Source organism: Eurypyga helias, unplaced genomic scaffold (assembly GCF_000690775.1).
Source record: "Eurypyga helias isolate BGI_N326 unplaced genomic scaffold, ASM69077v1 scaffold2056, whole genome shotgun sequence".
Lineage (NCBI taxonomy): Eukaryota > Metazoa > Chordata > Aves > Eurypygiformes > Eurypygidae > Eurypyga > Eurypyga helias.
The window spans coordinates 22,344-42,307 of record NW_010254524.1 but is presented as its reverse complement, the minus strand read 5'-3'; the positions used below and the strand labels follow the sequence as shown (position 1 = coordinate 42,307).

General features: G+C 42.9%; 1 protein-coding gene across 1 annotated transcript in view; it reads right to left on the bottom strand.

The window, feature by feature from the left end:
• Window positions 1-880: 880 nt before the first annotated feature.
• Window positions 881-19,964, bottom strand: part of PTPN12 (protein tyrosine phosphatase, non-receptor type 12) — a 41,174-nt gene continuing 22,090 nt past the window's right edge. Inside the window, exons 10-15 of the mRNA XM_010152994.1 lie at window positions 9,751-10,709; window positions 6,368-6,445; window positions 5,017-5,105; window positions 4,040-4,070; window positions 2,596-2,712; window positions 881-1,988 (exon numbers count right to left, since the gene is read on the bottom strand). Coding sequence (XP_010151296.1) covers window positions 1,927-1,988; window positions 2,596-2,712; window positions 4,040-4,070; window positions 5,017-5,105; window positions 6,368-6,445; window positions 9,751-10,709 — 1,336 coding nt within the window. The 3' untranslated portion in view covers window positions 881-1,926. The remainder of the gene's footprint in view (window positions 1,989-2,595; window positions 2,713-4,039; window positions 4,071-5,016; window positions 5,106-6,367; window positions 6,446-9,750; window positions 10,710-19,964) is intronic.

The window sequence follows — 19,964 nt, the reverse complement described above, 5'->3', positions numbered from 1 at the left end:
AACCGTGGAAGGCTAGGCTGATCCTCTTCGGGGGAAGGGGAAAGAAGTTCAGGCCAACTTCATTCTGCCAACTGCCAGATGTTCCAGCTGTCTGAACTGTTTACAAAGCGGGAATCTAGCTGATACAGGCTGTCCCAAATGGCATTCATCACTGGATTATTTATTTCTAAATGATTAATTTCAGAACTAGATCCACGGGACGTTACGATAAGCATTTATAGTGCATACCCTTTGTGGAAGGAGGTCCTTCCAAGAAGCAGCGTCGGTTACCAAATGCATGGTGAGGAATCCACAGCCAAAAGCTGTCATTTCACGTGAGGCACCTTTTGGAAGTTTTAAGTGGGCCAACATCTGGGCACTAGCTCTGTCTGCACAGAGAGTGCCTAAAGGTACACGTAGCAAATCAGACATAACGTCTCCACGGCTGAAGTTCGGGTAGTGAAACTATTAACCTGAAATAAACGTTTGTGTTGGTGTGGTGGGGTTTTTTCCCCTCTCTCTGAGCATTCTTCTTCATTTCTCTGGCAACAACTAGCCAGAACTTTTAGAGAGTAAGGAGGAGATAAGGTCCTGAGGGTCACTCTTTTGTTCAAGCACATCATCTACAAACTAAGCTCGACTGCCACCTATCACTCTACTCTAGTTTGCTTCCAAACACAGTTGTTTTCCTCAGAGTAAAAACACCCATAGAGAGATTTTGACTTTCTTTAATTTAAAGACTGTATTACAGAAAAGTTTAAGTAAGGAATCCTTATAAGGATTAACTCTTGACATAATATATTGCCAAGATACAGTGTAGCTGCAAGGGCTCTACGTGAACCTTCATATAAGTCGCTTTATCACATACACAGTCGCTGAACACCAAAAATGGTATTTACCATTTGTAAGAGAAGACAGTGGTATTTAAACAGTCCTTTTACCAGTGTGTCCTGGTTTTCCCAAATTAGAAACACGCCTTATTAAAACTGCAAAACCCTATTATACAGAAAGTCGCTAGAGATGAATTTTCTAAAGATGAAACACTAAAATGAAAACTAAGGAGTGTCGCTTATGTAGAATGGTTTCTCTTTTACTGGCAGGTCAAATATACTAGAAACGTACAAATATTTTTGATAATCTAATTCCAGATGAACACAAAACACTGAAGTAACATACACAGGCTAAGAGAATTCAATACTGTTCCAAGGCACTTACTGAATCTCCATGACTAGATGAAAACCAGAACAAATTAGGTCTGACAATTAAACAGTATATAATATAAAAATAACCTTTTGCTTACAATTTACAAAATGTATTACAATCTTTATCTCTGCTAACCTGCAATTCTGGCTGTGTGTGTCCAGCAATTTTTTGTAAAAAAAACCCAGAAACTATTTTCTAAAACTTCAGGGCAAATAATTTACAAATAAGGTACACAAAAATTTAGATCATGCAGAGATTTCTTACATCTTCTGTTAATATTTTATGATTGCAACTTTATCAAATTATATACTTGCCCTGTACATATACAAAATAATGCATACATGGTAATCAAATGTTAGCAAAAAGTAGTCCATAAACACAATCTGTCAAAAGTATTACTATATTAACATATGTCTACAAGCAGCGTGTAACAGGGTTAAAAGACATTAAGGCAATAATACTTGAAGTTACAAAATAAATCGTATGTAATACTTTCTCCTAAGTGTAATAAGGCAGGTAGATGGCCCCAGCAAAAAGTTAAGTTGTAATACTGGAATCCACTGCTGTGAACAACGTTTAAGGTTTTGCGTGGGATGGACTGTCAGAGTGTACCATTTGGGAGTTAGATCTACACTGCTCCGTGTTAGTCGCCCCCCAGGAAAGTGGAATACTATCTGAATAGTTCTCAGTGGCACTCGAGTTTTCCAGTATAATTTATTGATAGCATGTCCATTGGTTCTTGGATCATGTCCATTCTGAAGGTGGCTCTCTTGGTCCTCTGGGCTTTCCACAGCGGTTACCAAAACCTAAGGAAAGAAACGCATTCAATACTTCCATCACCTCGGACAATGCAGCCTCACCAACGTTGGCGGCGTCCAGAAGGGTCACTGTGAGACAAGCTCCAGCTGTTAGGGAAGACGTTTATTCCCAGGGCTAGAAAACGACTTTGCAGTATTAGGAGTTTTAAAGGCACTCTGGCCATGGGAAATGAAACCATGAAGAATTTGTATACACTTGCAGTTCACTATTCAAACCTCCCTTGGATCGTACTTCTCAGTCAATACAGTATTACAGCCTTTGTCACCATCTGTTGACCTTTTCCTTCTCTGTGCACCCAAGCAAGTTTCTCAGGTATCACTTCCGAAAGCTGTCAGTGCTCTACAGAAGCTACATCCCATCTGACTAATTCTGTGTTTCATACACCCTAAAAAAACAGAGTGAAGAATGACTGACTGGCTCATCCTGGGAAAACCCCTTCAGCGATGCTGAAGAGACAAGGCAGGCTTATCTGGCTGGGTTCTGCAGCTCAGCTAGCTGGAGGGAGATAGCAGTAGCAGCTACCCAAACCAGCACTGTGAATGAATCCCGTGCTTAAGTTATCTAGTGATTACGTTTCGAATGAATTGTCATTACCAATACCTGTTACTTCTGCAGGAAATTCCGAAATTTGACCTCTTGTATCAGTGGAACCAGAAAAAGAAATCTGAGGTAAAACGTCAGTTGGTGTTTTGTTGCTTCTTTCAGGACGATCTGGAAAACACACAGCACACCCCTTACTGTAACGTTCATGCTGTCAGCACTGTGTGAACGCTAATTTTCAGTTTGGCTCAGCCCAGAACACAACTTGCATCAAATATTCTTTACAAAGATAAAGATTTAAAAGCCAATTTCTCATTTCTTAAAAAACATACTTCAAAATCGTTTATGAAGCAGATGTGCAACGACAGTGACACATTCCTGTCTGCCAAATAAGGATTATACTCTGTTTTTTGTTAAACTTTGTACGGATATTTAAAATCCCATGTAGCACCTATTTACAGCAAGAGCTCACAGTACCCAATACATCAACAGAAACGCATCTGTTCCTGTTCTTTCTACACTAAAGGTGCTTAAGACAACATGATAATGAACTCTTTTGCATTACTCATATAATCACGCTATTAGCAAATCTGACATATTTCTAAAAACCAATTTGTTTTCCGCAATCTGCCAGGTATACAACACGCAGCTCGGAATGGACCGCACAAGCCCATTCAGTGTACGCAGAAGACAGGTGGCAGACATAAGCCTACGGCGGGAGCAGGGGGCTGCAGAGCGAACCGTCAGCTGGCTGACTGTACTTCTCACTGAAGCCTTTCCAGAAGATCAAAAATTAAAGATTCGGGTCAATATGCAACATGTGTGTATACACACACACACACACACAACCCCCTGCTGAACTTATTTCAGGTCTACACCTGTCTTTATGAATTGAAGAAATTCACCAACTTTTACAGTTTCTCTTGCAATAACATGGGAAGGTTCTAGTTAAGCTTGAAAAATATTATAACATGCATTTAAATTCAGTATTTTTGGTCATTATATTTCCATATACCCAAAGTTTAACAATAATTTTAAAGTTAGACTTGTAACTTGCTTCCTCAGAAAACCTTGGAAGCCTTACAAAGAGCAGGCCTTTTCAGAAAGGCCAGTGTTTTGACAACATACTTTGATATTTTTGGCACAAAAGACAAATTCAAACCAATTTTTGTTCAGTAGGAACAAGATGTTTTAAGATGACATATGCTTGTGGCAAAAGCACGGCAACTTTTAGAGATTTGCCAATGAAATTACAGCATCGTGGGTTAGAAGTGGCTTTTGAATCCTACGTACACATTTATTTCCAGGTTAGATCATGAAACATTTGTGCATTTCCAGAAGAGAAAAATTCTCCCTGGTAGTTTCTGATCTTCTTATAAAAACACTCTTTATCAGCTCAAATGGTTAGGTTACTTGAACTGGTTACTGGAGAGATTTACAAGTGGACAAAACACTCATTTTCATGTTAAAATAAATAATAATCTTTTCCATCACTTACCAGGTAGTACAGGGGAAGTTGTTTTCAAACCCTGTTAATGAGAAATATTTAAAAGAATTTTATAGAAAATTCTTCCAAAATACTAAAAGAACACCAGAAATTTAAGACTATGAAAACATTTTCAAAATGATACATCATCTCTGGAAATATCTACTTGCTCCTACATTAATGACTTGCTATAACACTAACAACTTAATGCTACCATAGTTAATGAAGAATTTACTATCAGAACCTTACTATTTAGTAAACGTTAAAATTGTCACATTACAAATTCTTTGCAAAATTAGGTAGTTTAGTTCTCAGACTCGATTCACAGTCCCTGCAAATGCACATCTATCGTTTCTGTTGTATTTCTAAGTGGTGTGGAAAGGTGGCTGTGAGCGTACGGGGGCTACATGAACAAGGCCTGAGTGTGAAGAGGATTTATTTGCCGGCTGTTCACGCTGGATGACTCTGAGCAACTAGTAGCCTGATGTGAAAAGTGAAATCTGATGAGCAGAAAAGGGTTTGTTTAAAAAAAAAAAAAAAAAAAGAGGAGGGGATATAAGGAAAAGCTTTTTCAGGCAGTGAAACAAGTTGCCCACAGATGATATGAGGTCTCCATCTCTGGAGGTTTTCAAGACCCAAGGGGACAGAGCCCCGAGCAGCCTGGTCTGAGCCACTGCTTCATGCAGCAGGTCAGAGGAGACCACAATTCTCCTCCAGCTTTAATTAGCCTAGGATCGACTAAGGGCAGGGAGCAAGCTCCATACTTATACTCCTACAGCCACCAGTTACAGGATCTGAAGCGTCGCTTTTGAACCCCGTATTGCTGAACTTAGAAAACCAGAGAGTTCAGCAGCTCAGGCAGAGGAAAACTGACTCGTTGCACATGAGCAACAGCTGTAATTTTTCACAAATACGTATTTTGCTTTTTGCTGTAGCTGCCAACCACACCAGAAATGACTGGTTAGTACTGACTTGTCTCCCGTACTTACTGTAGAGACTGTTTGTTCAGGGAGGTGCTGGTCACGCAGTATGCTCCACTCAGACTGTGCAACTGCAACTGGCTTCGGCAAGGGTGCGCCTAGGAAAAATGAAAAGAAACTCAACACACTTGAGCTCTCCCCGGGATGAAGCATTGGAACATGACACTAGACATGTGCTACAAAGCAACTTTTTTTTTTAATTAGATGCTTGTAAAAACATGAATCTCTCTTTACAGAAAGAGCTGTCAAGGTAAGGTGAGACTCCACAATGTAATTCAAAACGCAAGACTGCAGTGTTTGTGTTGTGGATGCTCATCTCCTTCATTTTGGGGGTCCTAACCTATAGGAGAACTAGCTTGTTTTTCAATAATGTTTTAAAATGTTTATTATACCAGCTGTGCAATAATAGTAGATGGGAAGAAGTAAAGAAAACACACAGGCCAGGCCAGCCATACCTGTCCTTTACTGCCATCATGCAAAAGCACTTGCAAATGTGAAGTGGTTTTAGTGATTCCAGTCCCAAACAGACATTTTTTAGGGAAAGTTTTGTTTCTTGCATTCTCACAGAAAAGACACTAGTCCATAATGTCCAAAGAAAGGACCACCAACTCAATTACCTATGCTTATGATGCTCCAGGGACATATTTCAAAACTCAGTGTTTTTATGCTGAAAATATCTATGTTAACTATTGTGACCAAAAATTCTGGGAAGTTTTGCAGAGTGGCACTAAACAAAAGCCTCACTAAATAACTACACTACAGTAGGTTTTATGGAAGATGCCAAACATCAACCTAATTCATCACTTCACTTCAATTAACCTTTTTTAATTCCACCATCACTGGCTTGATGAAGAAAACATGAAGATAGAAGCACATTGTTTGTAAGTGCCAGCTTTCCCTTTCAGTTACCCTTTTGATACGGGCCAAATGACATGTCATCACCCTTCCCTTGCCCAGGAAGGGAGAATCAGATAAGCACTGTTCATGTGCTTTCCCATTCTCTCCCTGGGAGCAGTAGGAAACTACCCAAAATAGCTGGGGAATCCCCTAACTGTATTGCATTTCCTCCCTGTATCTCATTTCCGTACCCTTCAAACTGAAAACCAGCCCCACCAAAATCCATACTGAAACCTCCATTATACTTGAATATCAAGTAATGGCACGTTGAGGGAGAGAATGAGACACAAGTCAACTGTGTTCAAGGGCTTGTGAAAGTTACACCTCCACACAAGCCATTACACACGCTAGGTTTCATTTCTTTTTGCCATTTGCTCCAACCAAAAAGCAGGGGCGTTCAAATACACCACGGAAGCGTATTTCACATTTTATCCCTAGTTACCACAAAGCATTAACAACTCACTCTGTTCACTTGCTAATACAAACGACTCGGGTGTTCTTTCTGGGAGCGGGGGAGAGGAATCTTCACTGGGATCAGCATCTAAATCAAATGTGAGATTTAGATAAGTTAAAAACACACTTAAAACATTCCTTCTAGGTTTTTACAAGTTGTTCTTTTGGTATGTGGGCTCATCCTAAACTTGGTATGAGATTTAAAGCAAAAGTAAAATCTGCTCTGTTATAAACCACTTTGTTTTACCATTCTAGCACCTTGGGAGCAACTCCACGCTAACAACACTCTCTTGCCAGTAAGGGGCTAAGGCCCAGTTTGCACGTGATGGAAGACAGACAAGCAGGATACCTTTTCATCTAAATCACTTGGAGAAGAAAACCTCAGCCACTCCAATACTACTTCTTCATTCTTGCAGCAAGGGAAGACAGGCAGAATTAACAGCCTGCACTGGAGGGGCATCATTTGCTTCTTGAACAAGTAACTTGTCAATAACTAGCCACAGTAGTTACTGCAATTTAGCTGCAGTTCGTTACACATCTATTTGCAGCCGCTGCAAGGGAGAGTTAAGCTTGTTACAACACGTTGGCTCCTTGAACTCTGGGGGAGATACTGGTAACGACACACAGCAGGTGTCTACCAACTGAACCACTGCTGAAGCTCCCAAACCATGGTAAGGAGCAGGCTGAAAATAAGTATGAGCTCTTCCAGCTGTGCTGAAGGCAGCAGCTTACTGCTGCTGAGCAGTGATTTCTGTTTTTTCCCCCAAGTGGCTGTAGCCATCCTTGTTTCAAAGGTCCAAACAGCAGAGCTAGATTGCCCGGTGCACGGACACTAAGGAACACTGCTTTTCAGGACTGCGTCGTGGGACAGGAAGCCGTAGGGAAGCTCCACAATAACCACTTCTCCAAAGCCCCAGGTCTCAGTTTTGCTTCCCAAGTCCATCTGGGGACCCACCCGGGCTGGCTCCCACACCACCGATTTAAACTCATTGAACAGCCTAGTGCAAGGTTTACTAGCCAGAGGGTAAGTAGGAGCCGGAGGAGGTGGCTACCGTTGGTGGCAGGCACAGATCCTGCCCCCAGCCTGCTCCCTCTGGCCTCTCAGGAGGATACTGATGCACGCTGCCGTAGCAGCAAAAGCCCCACTCCTGCCTGCTGCGCAATTTGGAGCAGAAATTAAAGGTTTAAAACAATTCAAAGGAATTCTCATCTGACACCTGTATCCTACAAAGGATTCACAAAAAGATGAAGATAGGTAAAGAAGCCAAGAAGCTTGCCCTGCCAGTGTGCCAGCAGCAGGGACAGGAACTCCATCACAGCGACTTCTCTAACCTGCTCCACCTTCGGTTTACTACACAGCGTAAGAAAACCTTTGTTTACTGAAACAGTCTCTATAAAATCAGCAAGTACTTTACATATTCCACTGTAGAATATGGAGTAACTGAACGTGATTTTTCTCTTTTGATCTGGTGTGGTTTTCTGTTGTTTGGAGTGCCTTTTGTTGTTGTGGGGTGGTGGTTGCTGTTTTGTTTTGTTGGGTTTTTTTTTTTTCTTTTAGCCTTGGGGTACAGCTAGTTTTCACTTCATTCGAATTAGAAAGAGGATTTAATTATGTGGTAGGATCATGCAGTTATGGGTAAGCAACTAGGCTGCTGATAAGTTCACAGGAATGATTCACTGATGGCTGTAGCCAGGCAAGCTTCACTCACAACTGCACCCACATTCCCCAGCTTCGGTCAGCAGAGTCCTGTACGACAGCGAAAGAGCCACTGTAAAACATGGTTTACAATCCCTGGAGCAAACCAATCTAGCCCCATATTCTTGAGTCCAAGGTGGATTACAAGACCTGCAACCTGAACGTACCATGGGGAGCACTATACTCCCCATGGCAGTATATATACCTGACTATAATGGGGAGGGAACAGATATACCCTCAATAACAAGAGATAAGTTATGAGAAGTTTAATATAAGGTAACAATTCCCAAACAGTCATAAACAAAGATGCTCCTTGGAAAGAAGGAAAAAATCCTGGCTAAAGCGATGTTGGAAAAATACTAGACCATGCAAATCTACCAAAACCGAATCCAAGGAAGACTGCTTGGGATAAACCCTGAAGTAACTGTGACTTAAAGGGCTTTGTCTGCTATGCAGGACATCTTTAAAGTGTTGCAGGATTGAAAACATACACCCATGTGCAACTACTGTTTTGTGTGTGGGCACAGTATCACAAGTATCCGTAGAAACAGATTGTCCTCCACTTGATCCAAGTGTACCAGCCTGGCCGAGATCTGAATCTGCAGAGTTTAGGGCCCTTTTGTGTTTGAGAAACAATGTCCTCACTTTTTGCAGAAGCGGTCTTGCAAACTTTCTTGGCTCAAAAAGTTCCAAAATGCAGTAAAAGATTAAAAGGAACTGAATAATTTCTAAAGCACCGCTAGATCAGAACTTGTATTTTCAGATGAACAGCAATATTACTTTGCCTCCCCCCGCCGTGTAGAGAAAAAGAGGAAAGCAGGGCTATTTACAGTGCTATTATAATGCAGGAGCCAAGTCACAGAATCACAGAATGGTTTGGGTTGGAAGGGACCTTAAAGATCATCAAGTTCCAACCCCCCCGCCATGGGCAGGGACACCTTCCACTAGACCAGGTTGCTCAAAGCCACATCCAGCCTGGCCTTGAACACTTCCAGGGATGGGGCATCCACAGCTTCTCTGGGCAACCTGTTCCAGTGCCTCACCACCCTCTCCAGGAAGAACTTCTTCCTGATATCCCATCTAAACCTCCCCGCTTTCAATTTAAACCCATTCCCCCTTGTCCTGTCACTACAGGCCCTTGCAAAAAGTACCCCCCAGCTTCCTTGTAGCCCCTTCAGGTACGGGAAGGTGCTATAAGGTCTCCTCGGAGCCTTCTCTTCTCCAGGCGGAACAAGCCCAACTCTCTCAGCCTGTCCCCATAGCAGAGGTGCTCCAGCACTCTGAGTATCTTCGTGGCCTCCTCTGGACCCAATCATGACCAACTTCAAAGACCCATACAGTGAGAGGGGTTACATCTCCATTCTTAGGACCAGCACATCACCCAGCTAGCACCAATTTGATGTGCTTAGACAAGCCAAAATGCACCAACCGGTAACACAGAAACCTGTAATTAAGAACTCATTCCTACCTCCCAGTAAAATTTTGAGGCAGCTTATCCAGGTCTGTAGTACCTTGTAAGAGGTAGAGCTCACACGCAGACCGCTAAGTGGGAGGAAGAGAGTTGTGTGCCCTTCCTGAAGCTGCCACACTGCACTGCTTCAATTTAGAAAACTGCGCTGTAAGCGAAGTTATGGTGTCCAACTCCAGAAACAGAACCAGGCTAAAACACAGCACTTCAGAACCACAGTGACACCTACCTTTGCCATCTTCAGAACACGTGACAGCTGTCAGGTCTTGCCTCGCAATAGACATTGGCAGTACTTTTCTGGCAGAAATATTTTCAGCATTAGTGGCAGCAGAAACCGTGGCGCTTGCCGTTGAAACATTAGATGCGCTTTTGCTCACGGCTCCCTCGAAGTTCATCTCATCTGTGTCAGAATCATCCGAATGAAGAGGATTAGTGAAACAGAGGGGCGCTCGAACCGCAAAAGCGGCGTGATCGACATGATCGCTGGAAGGATGTTCAACTGCGGTGTTGGATACCAGAGAGAGAGTTTGAACACCGTGACATAAGATGTCTGAAGACAGGCCTTCAGACCCCGGTGTACGCAGTGCGTTCTCAGGCCCGTGCAGTGACCACGTGGCGTGTCCCTTTTCCGTCAGAGGCAGGCGATCCGGTCTTGGTGGCGTATCAGAAACCTGCTGACCAGGCAGACTTTCCGGTGACGGTATTAAGGCTGTGTTAGGCTGCGGCACGCTGCATTCCGTACAGGAGTTTTGAGAAGCATCTACAAATGAATCCCCTGAAACCTGTTCCTGTGGCTTGAAGCTCTTATCAGTTACACAGGATGACACAGGCTTAATTTTAATTGCATGTCCCCTGTTCAACAGGGAGCTCCCATCAAAGCTTCGCGGTCCCTCCTGAAGAGGCACCTTCTTGATCTCAAAACTTAAGTTGCGCTCCAGCCTCTTCTCTACACTGGGTTCATTCTTCCCTGAATGTTCTGTTGATTTACTGTAATTCTCGTTGAGGTCTGTAGAATGCTCCGAGGAAACCATGTGCAAAACTGGCTTTGGATGGTATCTATCATTGTCCTGCCACACAGTAGTGACAGTGGGGTAAGCTGACGGGGGAGATGGTGTTAAGATTGGTGGTACTGGCTGGGGCTCTGGAGGCTGCAAGATTTCTTCTTTAGCATCTCCTTCTACAAGGCAACTGCAATAAAACCAACACACAATTGTGTAGTAAGCTTTCTGTATTTTGACAATATTTTAGGCATCTGCCCATCCACCTGCAGCAGTAATGCTTTCATACCAATACTGAACTCCAAGCAGCGCTTCCACTGCATACAGCCTGGTTATAAAATAAGACCAACGGGGCAGGCAAGAACTAAGACACCACCCTCAAAACGTCTCTCAGAGTCACACAAAGACACATTCAGGCCACAACTAACCCTCGTGGATAGCTCAAAGACTGCTCACACCCTTTCTCTGCAGCACTGCACCAAAGACCGGTAAGAAAGGCCCTCTCCTGGCAGCTTTTCTGTATTTCCTTGCTTGCTTCTTGCTTAGGAAGTGGCTCAGAGGAACGAGACATGCGGAATTCAATTTTCAGTAAAGCCAAGAAAAATGTCTTTAAAAAACCCAAACCCTTACAGCCTGCTGAATAACAAATATCTTCCTTCAGTTTTATTATTCTGCATGTGTCCAGGAGGATTTTATACGGATACCTGTGTATTTAAGAGTGTGTCCATAACTGTAAGGCTGATGATGCACACCGAGTTCAGCTGACGAGGTACACACTGTATAAAACCCACTCACAGAACATATGATCTAAACTACAATGCATTTTAGCAAGACCACAGCACATCTTAAACTGCTTAAAAGGAGAAACTCCTCAAGCATATGGCGAGTTTACTTTCAGATTAGAGGCAGGGCATTTGACTACAAACGTTTTGCACAACTAAGGCCTTGTCTACAAACAGCAATTAGGCATTCTCATTCAGAGCCTTTGAAAATGTTTTGTTTCATCGCGTAGGACTAGTAACAGAGAAATAACCGAGGTGTAAAACAAATGTGTCACAAGAAGAAAAATGCAGTGGAGTAATTTAAAGAAATGACACTTTCAATCCAGGCAGATAAATCCAAGCACAGTGGGCCATGGTTTGCAGAGGAGTGCGATTTGGCCACATGCCTGAGCTGAGAAACCAGGCCCGTTTTATGTGCAAAGCTCAGCTCACATCCTGCTGTTGGCAGAGATGTCCTTAACGGGCAAGAAATGAACCTCCACACAGGCCCGCCATGAAGACCAAGACAGTGACATTTAGAAGACAGATGCTCCCATCTCCCCATGTTTGAGGAACTGACAGTTCCCAGGGGCAGAGAGCCTTTACTGACACATTTGGGTAGTCCCAGCACCAGAATATCCTTGAACAAGCAGGAGTCAGCCACATCCTCATATACCTTGAGTTTTTTGGGATAATCTATGTCACAGGTACCATAGATCACCCAAATCCAGCTCTGCAGCAGGAGACTTGGAACCTTCCCTTGGAGATAAGGTTACAGCAGGACATTCTCTTCCCTTGAAGAAGCCAGTAGACCTTGGACTGTACCTTCCTTTCATGATCCAACATCACAAAGAACTGAATCTACTCAGAAGAGTGTTCACAGCACTCCTGTGAGAGACTTATTTGCAAATGAACTCAAGGCAACACAGCAAAAGCCAGAAAGCAGGGGCTTCCAAAAAGGCAAAACCTCTTACCACCTGCTAGATGAGAGATCACTGTACTGTCCTGCTGCAGTTGTGTAAAACCTGGGAGAACACAGCGTGCCTGGCGGGTCTGGAAGAAGGTGTGCCTGTAATAAGTCATGTTGTAAGGGCCAGCAGGATGAGATGCAGATTATATTTTCCAGGCCCTGTGCTTTCAGGCCATTTAAATGAAACTTCCATGACAGCAGCAGTAGTCAATCATACATCACTAACTCCGATGAAGGATGAGAATGTATTTGCATTTTAGAGACTTGACAGAACTCTGTGGAGGAAGAAGTAATCTCACAATAAGCCATCGGCTACGTAATGAAACCCCACCGTCTAGGCTTGTAGGTGAAGTCCAGCACACAAATACAGGTTGTCATTCAGCTTGGAACAGTTAGCTAGTGGTAGGGCTGGATGCTTTCTATCTTGTTTCTACACATCTTTCACAGACGAAGCCCAGACTGAAACTAGGAGTCTAACATGGGCCTAACGAATTTCAGCAACTGCAGAGGAGCTCCAAGAAATCTCAGCTGGATCAGTCACGTGTAAGATGATCAGAAATAAGAGGCACGTCTTTCAAACCCTTTTTAATCAGACAACTACCCAGATAGAGAAAGGCTGTCACTACAGCCCAAACAGTAACAAGACTGTTTACACCACGGGCAGGCAAGACTAAAGAAAAGGCTTGCTATCATCTTGTCTGACTATAAGGCAACTACATCAGTGGACAAGGGAAGAGCTACAGGTGTCATCTATCTGGACTTGTGTAAAGCCTTTGACATGGTCCCCCACGCCATCCTTCTCTCTAAACGGTCAAGATATGAATTTGATAGGTGGACTGTTTGGTGGATGAGGAATTGGTTGGAATGGTCACATCCAGAGGGTAGTTGGTGGTCAACAGCTCAATGTCCAGATGGAGACTGGTGACACGTGATGTCCCACAGGGGTCTGTACTGGGACCAGTACTGGTTAATATCTTCATCAGTGACACAGTAGGATCAAGGGCACCCTCAGCAAGCTTGCCAACACCACACCAAGCTGAGTGGTACGCTGACACCTGAGGGACAGGATGCCATCCATAGGGACCTGGATGGTCTTGAGAAGCGGGCCAATGTGAACTGCATGAGGTTCAACAAGGCCAAGTGCAAGGTCCTGAAATATCAGTTCAGACCGGGCAATGAATGGATCGAAAGCAGCCCTGAGGAGAAGGACTTGGGGGTACTGGTGGATAAAAAGCTGGACATGAGCCGGCAGTGTGCGCTGGCAGCCCAGGAAGCCAACTGTATCCTGGGCTGTATCCAGAGAAGTGTGGCCAGCAGGTCAAGGGAGGGGATTCTGCCCCTGTACTCTGCTCTGGTGAGACCCCACCTGGAGTGCTGCGTCCAGTTCTGGGGCCCTCAGCACAGTAAAGGCACACACCTGTTAGTGTGAGTCCAGAGGAGGGCCCCAAAATGATGAATCCAGAGGGCTGGAGCACCTCTGCTATGGGGACAGGCTGAGAGAGTTGGGCTTGTTCAGCCTGGAGAAGAGAAGGCTCCGGGGAGACCTTATTGCACCTTCCAGTACCTGAAGGGGCTACAAGGAAGCTGGGGGGGACTTTTTACAAGGGCCTGTAGTGACAGGACAAGGGGTAACGGGTTTAAACTGAAAGATGGGAGATTTAGATTAGATATCAGGAAGAAATTCTTCCCGGAGAGGGTGGTGAGGCACTGGAACAGGTTATCCAGAGTGGTGGTAGACGGCCCATCCCTAGAAGTGTTCAAGGTCAGGTTGGACCAAGCTCTGTGCGGCCTGTTCTAATTGAAGATGTCCCTGCCCACGATGGGCTGGATGACCTTTAAAGATCCCTTCCAACCCAAATTATACTATGACTCTGTGATAAAACACTGGTCTCCTGCACTTACAGCATCTGGCTGCCTAAGGCAAGTCTCCATCTTCCTTTTGTTGGTCCTAGTAAGTTTGAACAAGCCTTTTTACTTGAGAGAAAATGGGCTAGTAACATAGCTCTAAGGCCAAAGAATCTTCCACCTTCCCAGCCAACATTAAAAATTGTATTCATTAAAAAGTATTAATTAAAACCAAGTAGAAAGTCTTATAAGAAAAGCGTAGAGTGCCAACTTATACTTCATATCCCTTCAGTACTGCATTATCCAGCAATCCGTGGTGAGATTTCTTCTCATACCGCTCAAATGCCAGCCTCTTTGTCAGACAGCAAGAGGGGAAGCAAGGACAGTTAAGAAATCTTGATCGTATTTTCCAAAAGGTTAAGGGGGAGCACATCGGACAAATAAAAAACTGTTAGCTGCAAAACTGAATTGCTGCCTCTTCCCCAAGGGCATTATTTAAGTGAAATACAAAGTAGTGTTAAGTATCACACATACTGTTTCTGCCTCACTGGGATAAAGCCGACAGTGGGCTCGCTTTGAGGAGTTATAGGGAGCAGGGCTGAAGACCACTCCATTGCACAAGAATCCCCGACAGTCTGTTCACGAGTGAAGGGCATCAGCCAGGCTCTCATTACCTGTCTGCATGTCATGCCACAGACAAAAATCAAAGAAATACCATTAGCTCTGCTACTTGCAAACAAGGCCTAAAAAGGACTTAGCCAGGGCAAATCCTTGAGATGATCATCACCTATGTAAAAGAAATTTTAAAATTAAGTGTGACTATCTCACACTTGAATCTCCCACAGAACTGAGAGCATAACCTGTCCAGGGACAGACTACAGCATGACCTTCCTCCTTGTGATTTTACTAGCACCAAGCTATAGCAGTATGGGATGAAGAACTAAAATCCTTATACAAGGCATTACAGACTGAAGAGAACCATTCAGTTTATGAAAATCCCCAGCTGCTGACGTATTGCCAGCTCCCAATTTATCTTCTGGAAGCTACTATATCTGGAAAACCCCAGATCCCCTTCCACTTGTCCCAGCTGCCCTCTTCCAGTCTCTGTCTCCTCTCACTAAGGGCTGGGTCTCAAATTCCTTCTCTTTCTCCCATTCCTGCACTTGTATATTGCTATTTTGCTTTACATTAAGGCAGGAGGAATACAAAGCATGTCAAAGCAATTTAATCAAAACTAATTTGGGAAATTTCTTGCTTCCAGATTTTCTTGAAAAATTAACAAGCTTGAGAATAAGTTGATTAAATCAGTAAAGAAAAGCTGAAGAGGGGGAAAAAAAAAAAAAGCAAATTTTGCTCTAATTTAATACACACTAGGAAAAGCAGGAGAATTTCCCACCTCTTGGATTTCTCCCCTCTATTCTGGGGTGGGGAAGGGGCACAGCGGGTTGGAGATCACTTGCACAAATGTTTACATGCCCCCTTTACCAGCAGTGATGCCCATCAGTAATCTCTGCTAAATCCTCCTACTGAAAATGAGGTTTTTCCCTTATTGACCTCATTTTCCTGACCCAGAATTACATGTGCAATCAGCAAAACTAATTTCTTATCTGGTACAGACATAGCATTAAGCATTACAATTAGCTAAAGAAGCAAATTAGCATTAACCTGGATATGACAAGATTATAGGCCCATAATACCAGACAAAATTCATGAAGTTCTTCACTGATTACTGAAGTAATCACTCACTGAAATCAGTCTGCCATTGGGTTCACTAGCAAACAGAATCCCACACGTATACAGACAGCCCTCTGCGAGGTGTGCGCAGAAGCGACGGTACAGGAAATACTGCACAAGTCAGCAACCCACAAGTTGTTCAACCATCTTCCTCATGCACAGCCAAATAGAGCTATTACCACGTTCCCCATTAGATTTGCAGTTAAATTTCATTCCTTCACCCTTAAACGAGAGCTTACAGTGAGCAAATGAGAAATTCTTTATCAAAATCATTATTTGCCTTATTAATACTGAAGAAGGAAATAGATGCCACCCAGGATTTCCTGTTTTTCTCCGAATATGTAACTATTTTTCCACTCCACTGACATCACAATATTACAATTTCACATGTTCCGCATCGCAAATCATGTTTTTGTTTCTTTTTGCACAGCAGAAATAATTGGGATATGTATACATTTAAGAGGTCTTTGTCTGGCAGTAGCTTTTTCTAAAACCCCTGCCAGAAACTCTTCAGCATTTTGGGCTGCTGCACAGGGCTTTCTCTGGGCACTTCCTCCAACAGCTGTGCTCGATAGACACTTCTCCCCCCAGAGGCAGAAAATGATCTGAAGATGAACTAATATTATGACAAACAACAGGAGACAGTTTAGTAAAACCAGCTTAGTTTAAATTACCAGGAAACTAATAATAAGCTCATGAAAGCAGATACTGAGACAGAAGAGAGTCAGTGAACTAAAGAATGCCAGACCATTCCCCGTGTCAGAGCGTTAGACGAACCCCGCGCTGCCGTTGTACGTTCCAAAAGCAAGCATTGGCTCAAGTAAGTTTGTAAAATCACACTGTGTGAGAAAAAATGGAAAGCCTTTTCAGAACTCAGCCTTGACAGTGCCTCTTCATAGCAACTGCTAATGATTATCCTGTAATCCTACTCTCTCAGCACTTCCTCATCCAGGACCGTACGTGGAATTTCCCTAGATGATGATCAAGGCAGTTTTCTTCATGAGCTTTTATGGCCACACCACCTTTGCTGCCAAAGACCTCCAAGCTGATGGCTTACCAGCTGTCAGGTAAACCACGTACTAGGTAATAACAAACGTTTAAAAATTCATTACTTAAACATGATATTATTTAAAAGGTATCAAAAATGCACATATGGAAAAAAGCACCAAAACGAAGCAATAGCAACACTATTTTTGCCTTTTCTGCAATACAGTCTACAAGTTCAGAATGTTTTAAAATCTAAGTTATTCTAGTCTTAATGGAAAAGAGCTATATGATTAAAACAGGGCACCATGGGTTCAGATTTAAACAAAACTTGGCCAGTGTTCAAAAAAAAACCTCTCAACCTTAAGTAATCCATGGTTATTCCACGCAGCCCACCGTCGGGTTTTATTTTCAAATTAGAGAGTGATGCCAGGGTCATGTAATGCAGCTGTTATGATCAACCAAAAATAGATACCAAGCTCTACATCCTCCCTCATAATTAAAATAGGAAAATTAAACTCTATGTAAGCAGGCTGAAGCTAGACAACCACATTATTCTACTTCAGCATTAAATCACTGCCGTTGTGGAAGAAAAGCTGCAGGTCAGTGAAACTGTCACAAACCATACTGCAGATAACGTATACAGATGTATAAGGAATGAATGAAAACAACCAGCTGGTGAATTTTTCCTGCAAAGATTTAGTTACCTGAAGCTTTTGGGTTTTTAACTGAGACATACAAACTGGTCTGCTGACTAAGGACCAGCAATCAACAGGTCTTAGCTTTGCAGAAGATGCAGAGAGAAGATCCTGCAGGGCTTGAAATGAAACGGAATTGCATGTAACCCTTGAAATGTCATTTAAAATACATCAGATTGAAGTCCAAGCATAATCTGAAGAAAAGTTTAACTGCTACAGTATTTCATCTTTTCTCCTTCAGTCAGCAGCACACAGCTCTTCATTACACTGCATACAAAACAGCGGTTACCTCAACTTCTCTTTTTGTGAGTTTATGTCTCAGTTGCTCCTTTTCTTTCCAATTAAAAATAAAGAATTTTCTGTAACCAAGCCTGAATAAACCACCCCTTTTCCCAAATACTTTTGAATGAACCTCTAAACACAAATATTTCAAGGACTATTCTTAAAGGTATCAAGATGCTCCCTCTGAACTCTGAGGTACCATTCATTGCTTCTAGATTTGAAGTAAAATCTCCAACTGCAGTGTCATGTAAATTCATGTACAGTCCTTAACTGTGAGTTTACAAAACAGTGCTTCCTTGCAGTCTTTAACAATAAAGTCAAAACATATTTATGGCCTCTTCTTGCCTTAACCTGGAAACAGTTAAACATGTCTAACAAAGAACGCTTTCCGTCCCCACAAGCCCTTCAAACAAATTTAACGGAGGGGCAAGTTCAAGGCCACTTTCACAAGAAGTGATTGTCAACTGCAAAGCTAAGCAATTTCTAGACTAAGGTGCTGCTGTACGCACTCCTGAGTTGTCCTTATTTACCTTCCTAATATTCAAGGAGTAGTAATATTGGAATTCTTTTATGCTGACATCAAATACAGACAGACATTCAGCTAAATTATAGAACGGTTTGGGTTGGAAGGGACCTTAAAGATCATCTAGTTCCAACCCCCCTGCCATGGGCAGGGACACCTTGCACTAGACCAGGTTGCTCAAAGCCTCATCCAGCCTGGCCTTGAACACTTCCAGGGATGGGGCATCCACAGCTTCTCTGGGCAACCTGTTCTAGTGCCTCACCACCCTCTCTGGGAAGAGCTTCTTCCTGACATCTAATCTAAACCACCCCGCTTCCTTTCAGTTTAAACCCGTTCACATGATTACGCTCACATACTGTACTGCAGATAAGAATCACATTAAAGCGTTACAAGGTGATAGAAGGCTGGCAGGCAACACAACTCCAGAACCTCTGCAAAACAAGTAAATGTAGATGCTTCATGGTGAGTTAATAAAAGTAAGCAAAATTCCAATCTGATATTGACTTAATAGCAATAGCCTAAAGACCTGTGACTTCCAGAAGAGGCAGACTTAAAAAGAAGCCTAGAAAAGTACAGTTATAACTTACAGTTTGTAGCACTCCTTCCCAGACCAATGCAACTACTAAAAGGATTAATTATCCCTCTCTGAGTAAGCTTCCTATCTTGTACAGCTAAAGTCTTTAGCAGCATCTCATCCTTCTTTAGTACAGACCTGAGAGTTACCCAGTTCTGGCTAGATCTTAAGAGGAAGAGATCTACAAATTTAAAGGTAATACAGAGATGACCTGTCCTATGATCCTGTCACAAACAAGAGAAAACACAGGTGAGAAAGCCACCTTTATAGAAAAATTCTGCAATGTACCAAGTGGTGAGCAAAGTGCTGGAAAGGAGACGTCACCACCTCACAGAATCACAGAACGGTTTGGGTTGGAAGGGACCTTAAAGATCATCTAGTTCCAACCCCCCTGCCATGGGCAGGGACACCTTGCACTAGACCAGGTTGCTCAAAGCCTCACCCAGCAAACAGCCTCAGGGCTGTTGGAAAACAACTCACAGGAGTCATAACCATAACAGCAAAGAGCCTGACAGCAAGATGGAAGACAAGCACCCTGAGGTCAAGAGACATAGACCAATTTTCCTCCTGCTCAGTCCGGACCATCTCGGGCAGGTTCACCTGAAACCAAGGTGACACACAGTCCTGTTCGGTGTTGGTCACTGTAGCCTTTTTTGCTTTAGGAAAAAAGCAAATGTTAAACCTTCCCTTCAAAAAAAGGCAAGTTGCTTTACTAACTGCACATTCTAGAGCCAACTACGACACAGCATGTGAAGAATTTAAAAGACTCCTTCCTTTTAAAAAATATTGGCTTTACCAACTTGTTTAACTTCTTTAGAGACAGTGCAAGTACAACTCAAGTACACATTTGGCTGGCCACCTAAAAATGTTCCTGAACAAAAGTATTTTGAGCAGGTTCACGGCGAAAATTCTAAATCCAACTGAAAGTGTGGGTTAAACAAGAGGATTTCAGAGTACCTACTGAATGTGAACTTATCTGTAAGGGCAACAACTCTCAGACACCACTTGAAAACATCGACCACAGAAAAGATGTAGACAAATACTTAAAATAGCTGTACCACGATATTTTTAGTC